Consider the following 21,886-nt stretch of genomic DNA (forward strand, 5'->3'; position numbering starts at 1 on the left):
ACACGGATATGAAAGCTTAATGTTATTCTTGGTTGCATCACCACTTTTTCTCGTCATGTAGACTGGACAGTAGGAAGAGTTAAAACTCCTCAACTCTATTTGCTTCATACCAAGATTTGCTTCGCACATGCCAATAAGAAAATCTGTAATATATCTGATCTGACCAATCTGCTTCTTTCACCTCCTGGACTGATGTTTCACTCTCGTGGTTAAAATCTGTGTTCAATGAAGACCAATTTTCCCGTTACTGAGATAGGAGATGGTGGTTGGTGTTTATAACATTCTATGGCGATGAGAAGAGCTAGACACGGAGACGTTCTGCTGCATTGACTCTTCAGTTCCATAGAGCTTATGAGCACCAACTGTCATCCATTTCAATAATTGCAAAGTCAGTATTCAGTGAAAACTATTTTTTCGTTTAGCGTTTTGAGAATGAAGACCTGTCTAGGAAGACAAAGAAGCCAATTTCTATATGATATATAAAAATATACATTTGTAAAAACCCCTATGCCCTGTCCTTGACTAAGTGATGCCTTTTGCTTCCTTCCAGAGCTCATCTGTGTCTCCGTCTGCAAGTTTCAGAGCAGCAGAAAAGCACAGAAATTCAGCCGACTATTCTTCAGAGAGTAAAAAGCAAAAGACAGAAGAAAAGGATATAGCCGCCCGTTATGTAAGTAGCCCCGGCCGCTGGTAGCCGAATGAGCAGATACCGCCAGCTTGCGTCTGCTCGGATATATTCATGTTCCTAAGCTGAACGTGACTACAGGCCACACACTTTATCTGTGACAAGTAAATATGCTTAATGGTTCATAAAGAAGCTTAAATATTTCCAAAGGGTGTGTTTGGTTAGAGAGAACGTAGTGAAGAGTTTGTTTAGTGAGTACGTCCAGTTCATATGGTTTATCTGTTTACTTTGTCATCAGCCGGGAGCCGTGGAACATCAGTCACCTTAAAAATTCTTAGAAAAAATAGTGATATGCCATTTCTAATTTCTAGAGCAAGTTTATATGAGCCACGCTGGTAAATTGTTCTAGTCTGCTGGTTGTGGTGACAGCTCTCCTGTTTATTGTGCACACATTGAGCTGTGTCTGTATTCGTGTACTGAGCCGGTGCTCAGCTTTACACCAGTCTGAGAGTTACTGGACAGCCATACTGGTTCCCTTACTGTGCACACATTGAGCTGTCACTGTATCTGTGTAACCATACTGGTTCCCTTAGTGCGCACACATTGAGCTGTCACTGTATATGTGTAACCATACTGGTTCCATTATTGTGCACACATTGAGTTGTCTTTGTATCTGTGTACTGGGCCAGTACTCTCCTTTACACAAGTCTGAGGGTAATTGGGCAACCATACTGGTTCCATTATTGTGCTCACAATGAGCTGTCGCTGTATTCGTGTACTGGGCCAGAACTCTGATTTACACAAGTCTGAGAGTAATTGGGAACCATACTGATTCCATTATTGTGCTCACATTAAGCTGTCGCTGTATCCGTGTACTGGGCTAGAAATCTCATTTACAGAAGTTCTGAGGGTAATTGGGCAACCATACTGATTCCATTATTATGTTCACATTAAGCTGTCGCTGTATCCATGTACTGGGCCAGTACTTGTCTTAACACAAGTCTGAGGGTAATTGGGCAACCACACTGGTTTAATTATTGTGCTCACATTGCGCTGGCGTTGTATCCGTGTACTGGGCCAAGTCTCGCCTTTTACACAAGTGTGAGGGTAATTGGGCAACCATACTGGTTCCATTTTTGTGCACACATTGATCTGTCTCTGTATCCGTGTACTGGGCCTGTACTCAGCTTTACACCTGTTTGAGGGTAACTGGACAACCATGCTGGTTGCATTATTGTCGACACATTTAGCTGTCACTGTATCTGTGTAACCATACTGGTTCCATTTTTGTGCACACATTGATCTGTCTCTGTATCCGTGTACTGGGCCTGTACTCAGCTTTACACCTGTTTGAGGGTAACTGGACAACCATGCTGGTTCCATTATTGTCGACACATTTAGCTGTCACTGTATCTGTTTAACCATACTGGTTCCATTATTATGCACACATTAAGTTGTCTCTGTATCAGTGAACTGGGCCAGTACTCGCCTTTACACGAGTCTCAGGGTAATTGGGCAACCACACTGGTTTCATTATTGTGCTCACATTGAGCTGTCGCTGTATCCGTGTACTGGGCCTGTACTCAGCTTTACACCAGTCTGAGGGTAACTGGACAACCATACTGGTTCCATTACTGTACTCCCAACTTGTCTCCAGTACAGTATGGTCCCCAGCAGCTTCTAAAGCATATTTTCCTCTGAACTGTCACAGCATACGTCAAACCCACATGGCTTAAATCATACATGCAGTGTCCGATACATGCCGGATGTGGTTGGGCAGCATGTATCCGCTGTCAGGTTTACCAGAAACTGAGGCAAGATGGCAGCCCTATCATGTGCAGAGAGTAAAATCATAAATCTACACTTCTAAACTAAAAGTAATCTAAGTGCTTTACACACATGTAGTTTTATCTGTGTAGCATTTTTGCAATAAGGATTTAATCGGAGGAGATGGTCAAGGGTCAGAAACAAGGCCTTCAGATAAGCTTACTGACTGGTTCACTGTTTACTCCTTCTGATCTTTTTTTTCTATACCATGATAAATTGAAGCTGCAAAAGACCAATGTTACACTTTTTTAATAGAAGCCCTATTGCAAAAAGGCTTTACAAACAAAAATAAATGCTTTTAGGTAAAACAACAATCCCCCATGAGTGTCATTATCTCTTAAGTAGTGACAATAACATGAAATGTGTGTCATCCGGCCTGGTGTGTTTGTGTGTTTTGTTGTTGTGTAATGTAGAATAATGAGACCTTGTGACAAGTGATAAATGTAGCCTGATCGCGCACAAGGTCGCACAACACGTTCCCATTTGGCAATTTTATTATTGTTTGGTAATAGAGTATTTTCTTTCCCATGCAGGACAGTGATGGGGAAAAAAGCGATGATAACCTTGTGGTGGATGTTTCCAACGAGGTCTGTGTTCTGCTTATTTACATTGTTTGCACGGTCACAGTTCTGCTTCGTGTCTTATCAATGAGTGTTTCCTTTTTTTTGACATTTAGCACATTACAAAATGGCAACATTTTATTTTTCTCTCATAGGACCCTTCTTCTCCAAGAGGAAGCCCAGCACATTCTCCAAGGGAGAACGGCTTAGATAAAGCCCGGCTTCTAAAGAAAGACCCTCCGATCAGCCCTGCCTCCATTGCATCCTCAAGCAGCACGCCGTCTTCAAAGTCCAAAGAACTCAGCCTTGTAAGTCAGACTTGTGGTAGGAGGATTCTAGACGTTCTCCCAATTGGACCGGTTCCATATCAGATTTTCCAGATAAAAAATGTCTTCTTGATAATATTCTGCAGGGAAGACTTTGCGATACTTATCTCCTGCCATTTAATGTTACATCTATGCTCAGCTATTATTCTGTGACAGTTCCTTTTAGCTTCAATTGACTTTGCATTCAAGCTCCTTTAATGGGATTGCCACCTTAAAGGGGTTGTATCAAGTTAAAGATGCTTTCAGAAAAGCATGTTTAATGCTCCTTACAAAGTCCACAATGGATTGACTAGCTGACCTGAACGAGGAGCCTCATGAAGTCAGGAGACCCTCGGCTGGTCTGTGCATTGCAGACTGCAGTCTGAAAGCGGCCTCAATAAGTTATTTCCTATTGATTGCTGGTGGTCTGGTCTGAAGACCCTTAAAGCAGAGGAGTGATTGACCACTGCTGCATTTAATTCTCCATGTGAAGGACTGAGATTGCCAAGGCTTCGGAGCCCAGTTCTCCAGGTCAGTGGAGGACCCTACGAGTGGTCGGACCTACAATGCTCAATAAGTTACCCACTATCGTATTTTTTTCGTACAACCCATTAAAACTTGACATATCTAAAGTTTGCATCCTGTTTTGTAGTTTATTTACTTACACAGAAAATGGTTCTATATCTGTAACAAAGTTTAGAAAACTGTCACTTTGCTAATGATTTACCTTATTGATGGCTGATGTCAGCTTTCGTAAATGGAATCTTTCACTAAACGTTTGCTAACTATTCTCAGACCAGCATAACATACACAGAAACCCCGATTCCAGCAATGCCACTTACTAGGCTAGGTGTAATTATGATACAATCAGTGTTTTATCAGTAAGAGATTATCGTTAGAGGACTTGTTAGGCTATGTGCGCACAGTGCGTTTTTCGCGACGTTTGTGCGCGTTTTTCGCCTCAAAACTGCATGACTTTGCTTCCCCAGCAAAGTCTGAGTTTCCATTTTTGCTGTCCACACACAACTGTTTTTTTAAGCTGCGTTTTTGAGCTTGAAAAAAAAAATGGACATGTCAATTCTTTCCTGCGTTTTTCTGTATTTTCCGCCCATGCAATGCATTGGAAAAACGCAGCAAAACGCAGAGATCAAAAACGCAGCCAAAAACACATGCGTTTTTTGATGCTTTTTTTCGACGCAGGTGCGTTTTTAGCGGCCAAAAACGCACAAAAACGCAGCGTCAAAAAAACGCAGCGTGCGCACATAGCCTTATATTGCTGCTAGGTAGTTAAGGATATAATCCCTGTATAACCCCACCCTCCACCACTGATTGGCTGCTTTCTCTGTACATGGACAGAAATTTGCCAATCAGTGGTGTGGGCGGGTTTATACACAGCAGTCGGATAACTGCTGGAACTGCAGCAGATAAAACAAGGATTTTATCAAAATGACAGCAAGCAGCCCAAGAAGTGATACATCACTGGAATCTGGATCTCTGCATCTATATTATGCTATTCTCAAGTTTTTCTGCTGGACCAAGTTTTCTTCTGATGAGTGCTAATAAGCATTGACTATCGGTGACCGTCCTCTTACTTTCACTAGAAGCAGATGAAAATGTGTGATCGTCATATCTTTTTCTTCCCTATATTAGTATTGCTCCTGGCTCCAAATTAATTTGGCCAAACATTGCAGTAAATGGCCGTTCATGTATTAACTGTTTGGTTAGGTCTGTTAGAGCAAGATGTAACAGCTCTCTTCTGTATATAATAGAGGGGCAGATGGTCCTACTATATGTACAGTCCCAATAAAACCTAAAAGGGGGTCCGATTTCTGAAACAACCCTTCTAAATTGCACCGGATTGCGATAACATAGTCCTTTTTTACCTGGTGTTCATGCCGATGGCCTCCTGAATCTGGCCTTGCCTATTATATTTTTATGATCTGTGACCCTCTCTGCTCCAGAGGCATGACCACCTTTTCCCTGTATATAAATCTAGTCTTTTTAGTCAACTGGGTGTGGTTTTAAACTCTTTCTGGAAGCCTTCTTTGCTAAAAGGACTAGATTTCCATATATAGCAGAGGGGGCAATATCTCCGGAAAGGAGAAGCGCAGGAATAAACTAAAAACAATGCCGGATTCAGAAGAACATCGACTTTCAGACCAGGTAAAAAGGTTACGTGTTTATGACAAGTGACAGGTGCTCTTTACGCACACATTTATGCTGCTGAATGACTGGAAATATTGCTCTGATTAACGGTGACCTTTTCCCTTTTGGGTGGTATTCCCTTGAGCTCTCCCTTTGGGAAGCTTTACTGTAGAATAAATCCATTTTGAGGCCTGTGCTGCTTCTCTCCCAGGCGATTCCCTACAGGTGTGTTTCCATTTGGCTGCTCTGGTTACACAGGTCTGCTGTACACTCCTATGTTATGAATAGATACTTGAAAGATATGATTGTGAAAGCACATATGTTATGACTCTTCCATTAGGGCTGTTGACTTTAGCAGGGTGAGTATTTGAGGTTTGCAGCAGAGTAAACCATAAAGTCAATAAGCTGTTTACTTTTGGGAGGATTCAAGTCATTTAGCATGTTGTATCCTTTACTGCAGCCAGAGATTCTTTTTGTTAGTGGTTGTATAGTGCTGATGTAACTCTTACATGTTTGTTTTACGTAAAGACAGGGATATTTGCACTTTGGAATTCACGTTGATTTTTTTTCTTCTTCTTCAAACCTCCTTGTATCTCACCCTTTACATTCACCTCTTGAAAGAACGAGAAATCTACGACTCCTGTCTCAAAATCTAACACGCCCACTCCGCGAACCGATGCCCCCACACCGGGCAGCAACTCGACCGGTCTGCGGCCTGTGCCTGGCAAGCCACCAGGGGTGGACCCATTAAGTAAGATGGATTTTGCTGCTTAATTGCTCTTTGTTAAAATGTATTCTGGGCTCTAGCCTGTTTTATTTCAGGGTCACTGCTTTTAGATTGTGATAAAATGTATATTTAAAAAGTGAAATTTATAGGCAAAAAAGTAAATTAATAATGCAAATACTCAATAGATAGGGTCAGCGTTAAAATGTGTTACCCTAGTTAATCACTGGCTGATTGTATCTCTTTTTTTACAGCTGGTCTTAGGACTCCAATGGCAGTCCCGTGTCCTTACCCAACCCCCTTTGGAATAGTTCCACATGCTGGAATGAATGGAGAACTGACCAGTCCAGGAGCCGCTTATGCCAGTCTACACAACATCTCCCCACAAATGAGCGCTGCTGCGGCCGCTGCGGCAGCTGCTGCAGCCTATGGGAGGTCCCCGGTGGTAAGAGGATTCATTTTTAATATTTTGTGTTTTTCATAGTTCTTATTTATATTGTATTCTAAATTTGCCACTTACAGTAGGAAAAACAGCTTGATGAATGGGAGCAAAGGCTGGGCATACAGTAGATAATGGCTATCTGACTCCATATATACACATGCATGGCTTTGCCAAGCATTCAAGTGTTCTTGGTAGGAGGTGGCAAGTAATGACCTCAACATAAACAAGTACACCCCCTTTGGATAGTAAGATTTTAATCAATATCTCACTGAATGCAAGAGAGATTTTAACAAGACTGACTTCCAAAGACATATTTTTAACCCATACCATGAAACTAGGGTTAATAATTTAACTTTCATTAAAAATCTTTAGTTTTAATCAAATTAGTTGATGCAAAAAAGTAGATTTTGGTACTCAGACTAAAATCTGTTTCTGGTAGTCTTTATTGGGGGACACAGAACCATGGGATAGTCTGCTGCCACCGGGAGGCAGACTCCAGCATTACTAAGAATTAAAGATTGGTTCGTCCCCCAGCAAACTATACCTCGTCTGCCAGCATCAGGTTTCCTCAGTTTAGTGAGAAAGCAGTAGAAGCCAAATTCGAGCAAGAAAAAAAAGATAATCTTATTCCACCCTGAGGAAAAAACAAAATAAACACCCGCCCGACTGGGTAACCAAGTGTGGGATCTGTGTCACCCAATGAAGACTACGAGAAACTAAATTTATGGGGAGTACCAAAATGTACTTTTCTCGTTCATCTCATTGGGGACAGAGCACTATGAGACATTCTAAGGCCTAAGCCACACGGCATGAAAATCGGACCGAGTGGAGTGCGATAAAACATCGCATTCCACTCGGACCAATATTAGCCTGTGTGTCAGCACTCATGAGCGATTATTTTCTCAGCCCCAATCAGACCGAGAAAACAACAGCATGCTGCGACTGTAATGCGAGCCTTTCTCTCGCACCCATTCACGTCTATGGGGTGAGAGAAAGATCGCACTGCACTCACAGTACACCGGTGTACCACGAGTGCAGGGCGAGAATGGCAATAGCTGGCTACAGAGGAGAGAGGGAGATAAATCCCTCCTGCCCCTCCTCAGCGCGGGCCTGGCCCTCTTCAGCGCGGGCCTGGCCCTCTTCAGCGCGGGCCTGGCCCTCTTCAGCGCGGGCCTGGCCCTCCTCAGCGCGGGCCTGGCCCTCCTCAGCGCGGGCCTGGCCCTCCTCAGCGCGGGCCTGGCCCTCCTCAGCGCGGGCCTGGCCCTCCTCAGCGCCGGCCCGGCCCTCCTCAGCGCCGGCCCGCCCCTCCTCAGCGCCGGCCCGCCCCTCCTCAGCGCCGGCCCGCCCCTCCTCAGCGCCGGCCCGCCCCTCCTCAGCGCCGGCCCGCCCCTCCTCAGCGCCGGCCCGCCCCTCCTCAGCGCTAGGCCGCCTCCCACAGCTGAGGTCCGATCGCATGATCGGACCTCAGTTGCAGTGACACTCGGCTCCTGCTGTGCTGCCAGTGCGAGCCGAGTGTCTTGTGAGGATCGCATTCGTCCCTGGGTGGCCTCAGCCTAAAGCTCTCCCTAGGTTGGGAAAGGTAACCAAATATACTGTTACCACCCACAGACATCAGTTGCCTCCAACTGACACTAGCCAAAACTGAGGAGGTCTGATGCTAGCAGGCACGGTATAGTCTGCTGGGGAGGAGCAAATCTTTAATTCTATGTAATGCTAGTATCAGCTTCCAGGTGGCAGCACGTTATCCATTGGTTTTGTGTCCAACAATAAGATGAACGAAAAATGAGTACACCCCACATCAAGAACTACTCCACCTAGTATTTTGTTTGGCTGTAATTTTCAAGAACCGCAACAAGTCTTTTAGGGATAGAATGAACAAGTTGGTGACATTGTAACACGTCTGTTTTGGTTCTTCAACTGTGAGTCTGGATGCTAGATGGAAAGTGAGTGATGCTCAACTATTTTTTCCAGAACTTTTTTGTCATTTGTAGCTGTAGATGTTTCCATGTTTCCACTACATGATAAACAATTGTTCTTGTGTTTCCCCAATTACTCTTTAGGTTGGCTTTGACCCACATCATCACATGCGTGTTCCAGGAATCCCTCCAAATCTGACAGGCATCCCAGGTGGAAAGCCGTGAGTAGTGTTTATTTGTTATTCCAGTGTCTTTTTTATGGTTTTTAGATTCAATTGAATTGTCCAAGAGAATTATTTTTCTTGGCGTTTTATTTTTGGTCCGCTTCATTGTCTTGTGGTGGTTTTAATGTTTATAAAATGTATCTTTTTTTAGCTGCATTCATGATTTACATCAGAATACAATGTTTCATGGATAAATATGTCCAGCAATAAACTCGTAAATCAAAGCACGACTGCTCTGGAGGGTCATTAAGTTTAAAAAAGAAGATATTTGGAGGAGCAGAATGTAAAAAATGGGTTGGCAGAAGGATATTCTTCCTTTCGTGCTCATGATGGGAAAAAAAGCATAGTGAATTTTATTTTTGTATAACGTGTTTTATTTTTTGCTTTAACAGCCATGTGATTTTTTTTTTTTTTTATTTATTGGTCAGATGAGCTATTAATACAATTACTCAAAGTGTTTGTTGTTTTCTTCCTTTTTGTATTTCATGAAAGAATCTTAGATTTCTAGACTTGTTTTTATAATCTTGCTAAATACAACTTAATCAAATTAAGAGGGGTTTTTTTGTTTTTTTTTTACCTTATGAATGTTTTTGTATTTAAAATGTTATTTCTTTTTCTAATTAGTGCATACTCATTCCATGTAAGTGCTGACGGCCAGATGCAGCCGGTCCCATTCCCTCCTGATGCTCTGATTGGCCCAGGAATCCCTCGGCACGCGCGGCAGATAAACACACTAAATCACGGGGAAGTGGTTTGTGCAGTTACCATCAGCAACCCCACCAGACACGTGTACACCGGTGGAAAGGGATGTGTCAAGGTCTGGGACATTAGCCACCCAGGGAACAAAAGCCCTGTCTCTCAGCTGGACTGCTTGGTAGGCATCAATGGCTGTTTTTATTATCTAGAATTATGTTCTATTTAGGTACATCAATGACCTGTCCTCATGTGTAACTCTAAAAGTTTTATTTAACAGTCAAAGCGGAGTCGCTCAATATTAATTAGATAGTATATACTGCTTATTTATCTACAGACAGCTTGTCATAATAATGGAGCGCTAAAAGTAGCCATCAGTTTATACCATTATTTCCTAGAGTCATGGCCGAAAATGTTGGCACCCTTGAAATTGTTGCAGAAAATGAAGTGTTTCTCCCAGAAAATGTTTGCAGTTACACACGTGTTTATTTCATTTGTGAGTATTGAAACAACACACAAAGAAAAAAGGAAAATTGGACATAATTTCACACACAACCTTAAAAATGGGCCAGACAAAATTGTTGGCACCTTTCCAAAATTGTGGGTAAGCAACAAGCATTTGATGCTCGTTCAAAGGTGTGGAAAGTAACAGGGAATATGGAAATATGAGTATCACACATGAAACCAGATAAAAAGAGGAGAAGTTGACTCAATCTTTGGATTGTGTGTCTGTGGGTGCCACACAAAGTATGGAGAACAAAAAAAGAAGAGAAGGTCTGAGGACTTGAGAACCAAAATTCTTCAAAAATATCAACAATCGCATGATTACAAGTTCATATCCAGAGTTCTTGATGTTCCTTTTTCCATGGTCTGCAACACAATCAAGAGGTTTACAACCAATGGCACTGTAGCCAATATTCCTGGACGTGGGCGGCAGAGAAAAATTGATGTAAAGGTTGCAACGCAGGATAGGTTGAATGGTGGGTAAGCAGCCCCAATCAAGTTTCAAAGAAATTGAAGCTGCCCTGCAGGCTCAGGGTGCATTAGTGTCAGTGCAAACTATCCATCGTCATTTGAATAAAATTCAACTCTATGGAAGGGGACCCAAGAGAAGCCCACAGCTGACACAGAATCAAAAAAAACTAGTCAGCAGCTTGCAAAATGTGCATGAGTAAGCCAAAAGCCTTCTGGGAAAGCGTCTTGTGGATAGATAAGATTAAACTAGATCTTTTTGGTAAAGCATATAATTGTACTGTTTACCCCAAAACAGAATGAGGCCTACAAAGAAAATAGCAGAGTACTTACAGTCAAATATGGTGGAGGTTCAAAGATGTTTTAGGGTTGTTTTGCTGTCTCTTTCACTGGGTGTCTTGACTGTGTACAAGGCATCATAAAATGTGAAGTTTACCAAAGGACTTTGGGTCACAATATAGTGCTCAGTGTCAGAAAGCTGGGTTTGCATCCTAGGTCTTCCAGCAGGACAGTGACCTCAAGCATACTTCAAGAAGCTCCCAGAAATGGATGAAAACAAAGTGCTGACGTGGCAGCAATGAGTCCGGATCCAAATCCCATTGAATCACGGTGGAGAAATCTTAAAGTTGCTGTTGGGAGAAGGCACCCTTCACATATGAGAGACCTGGAGCAGTTTGCAAAAGAAGAGTGGTCCAAAATTCCAGTTGAGGGGTGGAAGAAGCTTACTGATGGTTATATGAAGTGATTGATTGCAGTTATTTATTCCAAAGTGTGTACAACCAAATATTTAGCTAATGATGCCAACAATTTTTTTTATTTTTTTTTGTCCCGCCAATTTTGGAGTTGTGTGTGAAATTATGTCTAACTTGCCTTTTTTCTGTGGTTGTTTGTTTTTTTTTTTGTGTTGTTTCGATTCACACCAAGGAAATAAACATAGCCGACATTTGTATATAGCAAAACTGTGTAATTGCAATCATTTCTGGAACAAATTCAAGGGTGCCAACATTTTCGGCCATGACTGTAAATGTATATTCACATACCAGAATATGCAGCAGGTTTCTAAGATGGATGTTAGGCTGAAAATCTGCAGCATATTTTAGTACCAGCAAAGTGGTGATGGTTCACTTTTCTTTTCCACACACTTCAGGTTTTTTTGTTTTTTTTTCTGCATAGAAATTTACTTCCAGTGCAGATTTTTTTTCTCCCTTGGCATGTTAATTTGTTGCGGTAAAATGCGGTTTTATTGGGAAACTTCCTCATTAAGTTTAATAGGGAAGTTCAAATCCACAATAAAGCCAAAACCCCATGAAGCTAAAAGATTTAGAAAAAAAACCCTTCCTTCTCACGTCTGGAGAAGGTTACTTGTTTCCATGCTGGTCTCTGTGCATCCCACTCTCTCATGGTGCCCACAAGGGCCTGAATGTGCAGAGACAGCATCAAAACTTTTTTTTTTTTTTTAAAGGGGACATGTCACCAGGTTTTTCCCTTATGAGCTGCGGCCACCACCAGTGAGCTCTTATATACAGTGTTCTAGAACACAGTATATAAGAGCCCAGGCTGCTCTGTGTAAGGTAAAAAACACCTTTTATAATACTCACCTAGGGGGCGGTCCGGTCCGATGGGTGTCACTGCTCTTGGTCCGGCACTTCCTCTATCCTGTGCAGTCACCGTCCTCCTGCCCAGCCCAGTGTACATGACGCGTCCTGCGTCATTCACTCACAGGCCTCAATTGTGCTCCTGAGCATGCGCACTTTAATCTACCCACCCTGTTGAGGGGTGAGAAAAGGTCAAAGACCACCTGCCCGTGAGCACTATAGTACTTTGATCTGCCCTCAGCTGGACAAATCAAAGTGCACATGCCCAGTTGAGGCCTCTGTGTGAATGACCCAGGACTCTTCATGGGCTGGGCAGGAGGATGGCACTCACACAAGATGGAGGAGGTGCTGGACAGAGAGCAGCGACCCCCATCGGACCAGATCCCCTAGGTGAGTATTATAAAGGTGTCTTTTACGTTACACAGAGCGGCCTGTGCTCTTATATACTGTACTAGAAGGTGGCCCGATTCTAACGCATCGGGTATTCTAGAATTTATTGCGTAGTTAATGTATGATTTTATATATATATATATATATATATATATATATATATATATATATATATATATATATATATATATATATATATATATATAATAAATATGTTGTTGTGTGTAGTTGCCAAGTGTTTGTGTAGGGCGCTGTAAATGTTCTGGGTGTTGTCTGGGTGGGGGGCGTGTGAGAGCGGTGTTGTTTGTGTTGCATAGTTTGTGGAGCACTGTGTGTCTGCAGCATTGTGTGTGTGTGTGTGTGGTGCTGTGTGGCTGTGGGGGTGCGTGTGTGTGTGTTTTGGGGGAAGGTATGTTTTGTGCAATGTGTGTGTGTTGCGCGGTATGTGCGTATATTTGTGTATGCCGCTGTGTGTGTGTGTGTGTGTGTGTGTGTGTGTGTGTGTGGGTGTCTGTGTAGGGCGGTGTTTGTGGTTCCCAGTGTGTGTGTTTGTGTGTGGTGTGTTGTGCGGTGCACGTGTGGCGGGGTGTGTGTGTGTTTTGGGGGGAGGTGTGCACCCCCATCATGCTCCATCCCCCATGCTGCGCACCCCCATCGTGCTCCATCCCCCATGCTGCACACCCCCCATCGTGCTCCATCCCCCATTCTGTGCACCCCCCACCATGTTCCATCCCCTATGCTGCGCACCCCCCATCGTGCTCCATCCGACATGCTGTGTACCCCCATCGTGCTCCATCCCCCATGCGGGGCACCCACCATTGTGCTCCATCCCCCATGCTGCACACCCCCCATCGTGCTCCATCCTCCATGCTATACACCCCCCATCGTGCTCCATCCTCCATGCTGCACACCCCCCATCGTGCTCCGTCCTCCATGCTGCACACGCCCCATCGTGCTCCGTCCTCCATGCTGCACACGCCCCATCGTGCTCCGTCCTCCATGCTGCACACCCCCCATTGTGCTCCGTCCTCCATGCTGCACACCCCCCATCGTGCTCCATCCCCCATGCTGGGGCCGCCGGGGGCGGGGCCGAGCGTACCAACGTGTGCCGAGCGGGCGAGGCGTCAGCGTATGCCGACTCCCTGCACATGTGTACCGGGAGCCGGTGTACGCTGGTAACCATGATACACATCGGGTAACTAAGGGAAGCGCTTCGTATAGTTACCCGATGTGTATCATGGTTACCAGCGTACACTGGCTCCGTCACGATCCCAGCATCGCAAGGTTATGTCCGCCGGGGGCGGGGCCAAGCGTGCCAACGTGTGCCGGGGGCGGGGCCAAGCGGGCGAGGCGTCGGCGTATGCCGGCTCCCTGCACATGTGTACCAGGAGCCAGTGTACGCTGGAGCGGGCGATGCGTGCGGAGGGCCGGGGCGAGCGTCCAATCCATGCGGGGGGCGGGGCCAGGCCAAGGCGAGCGGCCAATCCGTGGGGGGAGGGGCAGGCCGAGCCCAGCGGCCAATCCACTGTAACGACACAATTTTGGAGCAAGGCAGACAGACAGAATAAGGCAATTATATATATGGATACTGGAATGCCGTATATAAGAGCTCACTGGTGGTGGCCACAGCTCATAAGGGAAAAACCTGGTTCCCTTTTAAATGCTTCAGAAGTCCTCCGTGAAATCGACAAGATTGACGCTACTTTCCTGCAGATTTGCTGCAGAGTTTGCTGTGTGTGTGTGAACATATCGTGCTGGCTTGATATTCTCTTCATCCACTATACGTTACTTGCAGCCATTTTCAGATTAATATCTGTGTACTTAGCAAAGCAAACCACAAGCTTTACAAGCAAATGAATGTACGAAGAACAGATTTCTATCACTGCGCAGTTAGATAAATCTCAACTAAGTAAGCAACAAAATAGTGAAACATATTTACACCGTGGAGAACCGTCAGGTCTTTATTTAACACAAATTCTGTGTGCTTCTGACACTGTAACCCTTTTAGTGTAGAGCAAGATTTACCGTATTTTTCGGATTATAAGTCGCACTTTTCCTCCCAAAAATATGGGAGGAAAGAAGGGAATTTTGTTTACTTACCGTAAATTCCTTTTCTTCTAGCTCCATTTGGGAGACCCAGACAATTGGGTGTATAGCTTCTGCCTCCGGAGGCCACACAAAGTATTACACTTAAAAGTGTAAAGCCCCTCCCCTTCTGCCTATACACCCCCCGTGCCTCACGGGCTCCTCACTTTTAGTGCAAAAGCAAGGAGGAGGAAAGTTATAAATTGGTTTAAAGTAAATTCAATCCGAAGAAATTTCGGAGAACTGAAACCATTGAACATGAACAACATGTGTACACAAAGAACAACAGCCCGAAGGGAACAGGGGCGGGTGCTGGGTCTCCCAATTGGAGCTAGAAGAAAAGGAATTTACGGTAAGTAAACAAAATTCCCTTCTTCTTTGTCGCTCCATTGGGAGACCCAGACAATTGGGACGTCCAAAAGCAGTCCCTGGGTGGGTAAAGTAAAACCTCGAAATAGAGCCGTAAAACGGCCCCTTCCTACAGGTGGGCAACCGCCGCCTGAAGGACTTGCCTACCTAGGCTGGCATCTGCCGAAGCATAGGTATGCACCTGATAGTGTTTCGTGAAAGTCTGCAGGCTCGACCAGGTAGCTGCCTGACACACCTGCTGAGCCGTAGCCTGGTGCCGCAAGGCCCAGGACGCACCCACAGCTCTGGTAGAATGGGCCCTTAGCCCTGAGGGAACCGGAAGCCCAGAAGATCGGTAGGCTTCGAGAATAGGTTCCTTGATCCACCGAGCCAGGGTTGATTTGGAAGCCTGTGACCCTTTACGCTGGCCAGCGACAAGGACAAAGAGTGCATCCGAGCGGCGCAGGGGCGCCGTACGAGAAATGTAGAGTCTGAGTGCTCTCACCAGATCTAACAAGTGCAAATCCTTTTCACATTGGTGAACTGGATGAGGACAAAAAGAGGGTAAGGAGATATCCTGATTGAGATGAAAGGGGGATACCACCTTAGGGAGAAATTCCGGAACCGGACGCAGAACCACCTTGTCCTGGTGAAACACCAGGAAAGGGGCTTTGCATGACAGCGCTGCTAGCTCAGACACTCTCCGAAGTGATGTGACTGCTACTAGGAAGGCCACTTTCTGGGAAAGGCGTGAGAGAGGAATATCCCTCATTGGCTCGAAAGGTGGTTTCTGAAGAGCCATCAGCACCCTGTTCAGATCCCAGGGTTCTAACGGCCGCTTGTAAGGAGGGACTATGTGACAAACCCCCTGCAGGAACGTGCGGACCTGTGGAAGTCTGGCTAGGCGCTTCTGAAAGAACACAGAGAGCGCTGAGACTTGTCCCTTAAGGGAGCCGAGCGACAAACCTTTTTCCAATCCGGATTGAAGGAAGGAAAGGAAAGTGGGCAAGGCAAATGGCCAGGGAGAAAAACCCTGATCAGAGCACCAAGATAAGAATATCCTCCACGTCCTGTGGTAGATCTTGGCGGACGTTGGTTTCCTAGCCTGTCTCATAGTGGCAATGACCTCTTGAGATAACCCTGAAGACGCTAGGATCCAGGACTCAATGGCCACACAGTCAGGTTGAGGGCCGCAGAATTCAGATGGAAAAACGGTCCTTGAGACAGCAAGTCTGGTCGGTCTGGTAGTGCCCACGGTTGGCCCACCGTGAGATGCCACAGATCCGGGTACCACGACCTCCTCGGCCAGTCTGGAGCGACGAGGATGGCGCGGCGGCAGTCGGACCTGATCTTGCGTAACACTCTGGGCAACAGTGCCAGAGGAGGAAACACATAAGGGAGTTAAAACTGCGACCAATCCTGAACTAAAGCGTCTGCCGCCAGAGCTCTGTGATCTTGAGACCGTGCCATGAATGTCGGGACCTTGTGGTTGTGCCGGGACGCCATTAGGTCGACGTCCGGCATCCCCCAGCGGCAACAGATCTCCTGAAACACGTCCGGGTGAAGGGACCATTCCCCTGCGTCCATGCCCTGGCGACTGAGAAAGTCTGCTTCCCAGTTTTCTACGCCCGGGATGTGAACTGCGGATATGGTGGAGGCTGTGGCTTCCACCCATAGCAAAATCCGCCGGACTTCCTGGAAGGCTTACCGACTGCGTGTTCCGCCTTGGTGGTTGATGTAAGCCACCGCTCTGGAGTTGTCCGACTGAATTCGGATCTGCTTGCCTTCCAGCCACGGCTGGAACGCCTTTAGGGCAAGATACACTGCCCTTATCTCCAGAACATTGATCTGAAGGGAGGACTCTGGCTGAGTCCAAGTACCCTGAGCTCTGTGGTGGGGAAAGACCGCTCCCCACCCTGACAGGCTCGCGTCCGTCGTGACCACAGCCCAGGATGGGGGCAGGAAGGATTTCCCCTTCGACAGAGAAGTGGGAAGAAGCCACCACTGAAGGGAAGCCTTGGTTGCCCGAGACAGGGAGACGTTCCTGTCGAGGGACGTCGACTTCCTGTCCCATTTGCGGAGAATGTCCCATTGAAGTGGACGCAGATGAAACTGCGCAAAAGGAACTGCCTCCATTGCTGCTACCATCTTCCCTAGGAAGTGCATGAGGCGCCGCAAGGAGTGTGACTGGCCTTGAAGGAGAGATTGCACCCCTGTCTGCAGTGAACGCTGTTTGTCCAGCGGAAGTTTCACTATCGCTGAGAGAGTATGAAACTCCATGCCAAGATATGTCAGTGATTGGGCCGGTGTCAGATTTGACTTTGGAAAATTGATGATCCATCCGAAACTCTGGAGAGTCTCTAGAGCAATGCTCAGGCTGTGTTGGCATGCCACTTGAGAGGGTGCCTTGACAAGCAGATCGTCTAAGTAAGGGATCACCGAGTGTCCCTGAGAGTGCAGAACTGCTACTACTGTTGCCATGACCTTGGTGAAGACCCGTGGGGCTGTCGCCAAGCCGAAAGGCAGTGCCACGAACTGAAGGTGTTCGTCCCCTATGGCGAACCGCAGGAAGCGCTGATGCTCTGGAGCAATCGGTACGTGGAGATAAGCATCTTTGATGTCGATTGATGCTAGAAAATCTCCTTGGGACATTGAGGCGATGACGGAGCGGAGCGATTCCATCCGGAACCGCCTGGTTTTTACATGTTTGTTGAGCAGTTTTAGGTCCAGAACAGGACGGAAGGATCCGTCCTTTTTCGGCACCACGAACAAGTTGGAGTAAAAACCGTGACCCTGTTGCTGAAAAGGAACAGGGATCACCACTCCTTCTGCCTTCAGAGTGCACACCGCCTGAAGAAGAGCATCGGCTCGCTCGGGGGGCGGCGATGTTCTGAAGAACCGAGTCGGAGGACGAGAGTTGAACTCTATCCTGTAACCGTGAGACAGAATGTCTCTCACCCAACGGTCTTTTACCTGTGGCAGCCAGGCGTCGCAAAAGCGGGAAAGCCTGCCACCGACCGAGGATGCGGTTTGGGGAGGCCGAAAGTCATGAGGAGGCCGCTTTGGGAGCGGTTCCCCCGGCGGTCTTTTTAGGACGTGACTTAGACCGCCATGAATCGGAGTTCCTCTGATCCTTCTGAGGCCTTTTGGACGAGGAGAATTGAGACCTGCCCGCGGACCGAAAGGACCGAAACCTCGATTGTACCTTCCGTGGTTGAGGTCTGTTTGGTTTGGACTGGGGTAAGGATGAGTCCTTTCCCTTGGATTGCTTAATGATTTCATCCAATCGCTCGCCAAACAGACGGTCGCCAGAAAATGGCAAACCGGTTAAGAACTTTTTGGAAGCAGAGTCTGCCTTCCATTCACGTAGCCACATGGCCCTGCGGACTGCCACCGAATTGGCGGATGCTACCGCCGTACGGCTCGCAGAGTCCAGGACAGCATTAATGGCGTAGGACGCAAACGCCGACGCCTGAGAGGTTAAGGACACCACTTGCGGAGCAGACGTACGTGTGACTGCATTAATCTGCGCATGACAAGCTGAGATAGCTTGGAGTGCCCATACGGCTGCGAATGCTGGAGCAAAAGACGCGCCGATAGCTTCATAGATGGATTTCAACCAGAGCTCCATCTGTCTGTCAGTGGCATCTTTGAGTGAAGCCCCATCTTCCACTGCAACTATGGATCTAGCCGCCAGTCTGGAGACTGGAGGATCCACCTTGGGACACTGAGCCCAGCCCTTGACAACGTCAGGGGGGAAGGGATAACGTGTATCCTTAAGGCGCTTGGAAAAACTCTTATCTGGACAAGCTCGGTGTTTCTGGACTGCCTCTCTGAAGTCAGAGTGATCCAGAAACGTACTCAATGTACGCTTGGGAAACCTGAAACGGAATTTCTCTTGCTGAGAAGCTGACTCCTCAATTGGAGGAGCTGGGGGAGAAATATCCAACACCTGATTGATGGTCGCTATAAGGTCATTCACTATGGCGTCACCTTCAGGTGTATCTAGGTTGAGAGCGGCATCAGGATCAGAATCCTGATCTGCTACCTCCGCTTCATCATCCAGAGAGTCCTCCTGCTGAGACTCCGAACAGTGTGATGAGGTCGAGGGAATTTCCCAGCGAGCCCGTTTAGGCGGCCTGGGACTGCGGTCCGTGTCAGAGACCTCACCCTGGGACCTATGGGTCACCCCAGGAGCACTTTGCTGCTCCAACTGAGGGGGGCCTGGGGTCAATGATTGAACAGTGCCCGTGGCCTGAGTCACCGGTCTGGACTGTAAGGCTTCTAGTATCTTAGCAGACCATTTATCCATACTCTCAGACAGTTTGTCAGCAAATACTGCAAACTCCGTCCCTGTCACCTGGACAGTGGTAGCAGGTGGTTCCACCTGGGCCACCAGTAGCAGAGGCTCCGGCTGAGAAAGTGCCACAGGGGCCGAGCATTGCACACAATGAGGATCGGTGGAACCTGCCGGTAGTATAGCCGCACATGAGGTACAGGTTGCAAAGTAAGCCTGTGCTTTGGCACCCTTGCTTTTTGCGGACGACATGCTGTTGTCTCCTCTGAGTACAATCCAGGAGGGTATATAGCCAAAAATCAACAGTGCGACCGTACAGTGTAAATGTATAGCATATAAGCATATATATATATGTACACTTCGGCACTCAGTGGGGCCAGCACCCAGGTGCTGCTTACCGACCGCTCAAAGCGGTTGTGTGATCACCAGATTCCCTTGCCTGGGCCTCCCAGAGCCGTGTTGTCTCTCCTCTCCAGCGTCAGAAGTGCTGACAGGAATGGCTGCCGGCATTCTGTGGGGAGGAGGGGGCCGTGCGCGTGTCCTAGAAAGTGCGGGAATCTGATGCCCCACTGAGCTGAGTGAGGGGGGAGGAGGATACAGAGTATGCTCCAGCCCTCAGCGCTGACGTCCTGTGCAGCGTCCCGCCCTTCCCCTGACTGGCAGGCCTGGGGGCGGGAATATGCGATACTAGGCCGCAAAAGCCGGGGACTAAAGTTATAAGCGCGGCCGGCAAATAAGCGCGGCCGGCGCGGTAGTCCCCGGCGCACTAACACACCCAGCAGTGCTGCAGTGTGTATGGCACAAGCGCTCCATGCGCGGTCCCCCAGGGGGACACAGAGTACCTCACAGTAGCAGGGCCTTGTCCCTGACGATACCCGGCTCCTGTCCAGCAGATTCCCCAGGGGCTGCGGAGGGAGCACGGTCTCAGTGCCTGGAGACCGATTAGGATCCCACTTCACCCAGAGCCCATTAAGGGATGGGGAAGGAAAACAGCATGTGGCTCCTGCCTGTGTACCCGCAATGGGTACCTCAACCTTAACAGCACCGCCGACCAGAGTGGGGTGAGAAGGGAGCATGCTGGGGCCCTGTTATGGGCCCTCTTTTCTTCCATCCGACCTAGTCAGCAGCTGCTGCTGACCAAGATGTGGAGCTATGCGTGGATGTCAGCCTCCTTCGCACAAAGCATGAAAACTGAGGAGCCCGTGAGGCACGGGGGGTGTATAGGCAGAAGGGGAGGGGCTTTACACTTTTAAGTGTAATACTTTGTGTGGCCTCCGGAGGCAGAAGCTATACACCCAATTGTCTGGGTCTCCCAATGGAGAGACAAAGAAATGAGGGGTGTGTGTTAAAATCCGAATGTAGCTTACCGGGGATGGTGGACAATGGGCGCTGTGCTGGCTGTGGTGGACGCTGTGCGGAGCAAGGCGGTGCGACGGGTGAGATGCTCTGTTGGCGGTGCGGAGCTGTGCCGGCTACGGCGGGTGAGATGCTCTGTCGGCGGTCCAGGGCTGTGCTGGCCGCGGTGGGTGAGATGCTCTGTCGGCAGTGTGGGGCTGTGCTGTGCACTGTGTGGAGCAGGGCAGTGCGGGGTGAGATGCTCTGTCGACGGTGCAATCTTCAAATACTGCCGCCAGTAGTCGGCGCATGCACAGATGGAGCTCTCGGATTTTCATTGAGCCGAGAGCACAGTCTGTGCAGTTGCAGATTCCATGTGGCATTATTTGAAGATCGCATCGGCGACAGAGCATCTCACCCCCGCACTACCCTGCGCCACACAGCAGCCAGCCACACTGAAGCCAGCATGGCCAGGCACACACTGCAGCCAGCATTGCCCTACTCCAGCACTGCTCCTGTCTCCTGTGACCCCTGCTCCACCACTTTTTTTTTTTTTTTTTTTTTTTTTTACCTTTTTTGTCTCTATATTTGGGCTGCGTCTTATAATCCGGACAGCTTTTTTTTTTTTTTTTTTTTCTCAAGGAAGAGTTGTAGTTGTGAATGACATCTTTCATCTTAACATGTCATTTATTGAAAATGCGGGTAAAAATGTAAAAATTCTAAGTGAAGTTACCGTATTTTGCGGATTATAAGACGCACTTTTCCTCCCAAAAATTTGGGAGGAAAATGAGGGGTGCGTCTTTAAAATCCGAATGTAGCTTACCAGGTGCTTCCTGCGCTGGTCAGTACGGTTCTGTTGTGTGCATCGGGCGGTGCACGCTGCTCGGCTCTGCTCTGTTTTGCTCGGCGCGCGGCTGCTCTGTTTTGCTCGGCGCGCGGCTGCTCTGTTTTGCTCGGCGCGCGGCTGCTCTGTTTTGCTCGGCGCGCGGCTGCTCTGTTTTGCTCGGCGCGCGGCTGCTCTGTTTTGCTCGGCGCGCGGCTGCTCTGTTTTGCTCGGCGCGCGGCTGCTCTGTTCTGCTCGGCGCGCGGCTGCTCTGTTCTGCTCGGCGCGCGGCTGCTCTGTTCTGCTCGGCGCGCGGCTGCTCTGTTCTTCTGTTCTATTCTGAAGCGGTCGGCGGTCAGGGAATCAAATAATGGCGCCTAGAGTCAGCGCCTGCGCAGATTGAGCTCTCAGCTCAAGCTCTCATCTGCGCACGTGCCGACTCCGACCGCCATTATTTGAAGCCCTCACTGTAGACCACCGACAGGTAAATTGTGAAAAAGAAAAATTCAATTCTGACGTGTTTTGGGGTTTTTATTTTTATGACCAGGCAATTATGATTTCAGCAATACCGAACTTAGTT

The 21,886-nt window shown here is 47.6% G+C and overlaps 1 protein-coding gene across 3 annotated transcripts in view; it reads left to right on the top strand.

Moving 5' to 3' along the window:
- The window catches only part of LOC142245497 (transducin-like enhancer protein 4), a 180,885-nt gene that overhangs the window by 110,518 nt on the left and 48,481 nt on the right, over positions 1 to 21,886 (top strand). For all 3 annotated transcript variants that reach the window (XM_075318260.1, XM_075318245.1, XM_075318252.1), the window contains 7 exons: positions 551 to 670; positions 2,986 to 3,039; positions 3,168 to 3,320; positions 6,084 to 6,213; positions 6,441 to 6,631; positions 8,689 to 8,765; positions 9,393 to 9,642. In XM_075318260.1, the coding sequence (XP_075174375.1) occupies positions 551 to 670; positions 2,986 to 3,039; positions 3,168 to 3,320; positions 6,084 to 6,213; positions 6,441 to 6,631; positions 8,689 to 8,765; positions 9,393 to 9,642 (975 nt within the window). The remainder of the gene's footprint in view (positions 1 to 550; positions 671 to 2,985; positions 3,040 to 3,167; positions 3,321 to 6,083; positions 6,214 to 6,440; positions 6,632 to 8,688; positions 8,766 to 9,392; positions 9,643 to 21,886) is intronic.

The sequence above is a fragment of the Anomaloglossus baeobatrachus genome, chromosome 1, assembly GCF_048569485.1.
Source record: "Anomaloglossus baeobatrachus isolate aAnoBae1 chromosome 1, aAnoBae1.hap1, whole genome shotgun sequence".
Taxonomy (NCBI): domain Eukaryota; kingdom Metazoa; phylum Chordata; class Amphibia; order Anura; family Aromobatidae; genus Anomaloglossus; species Anomaloglossus baeobatrachus.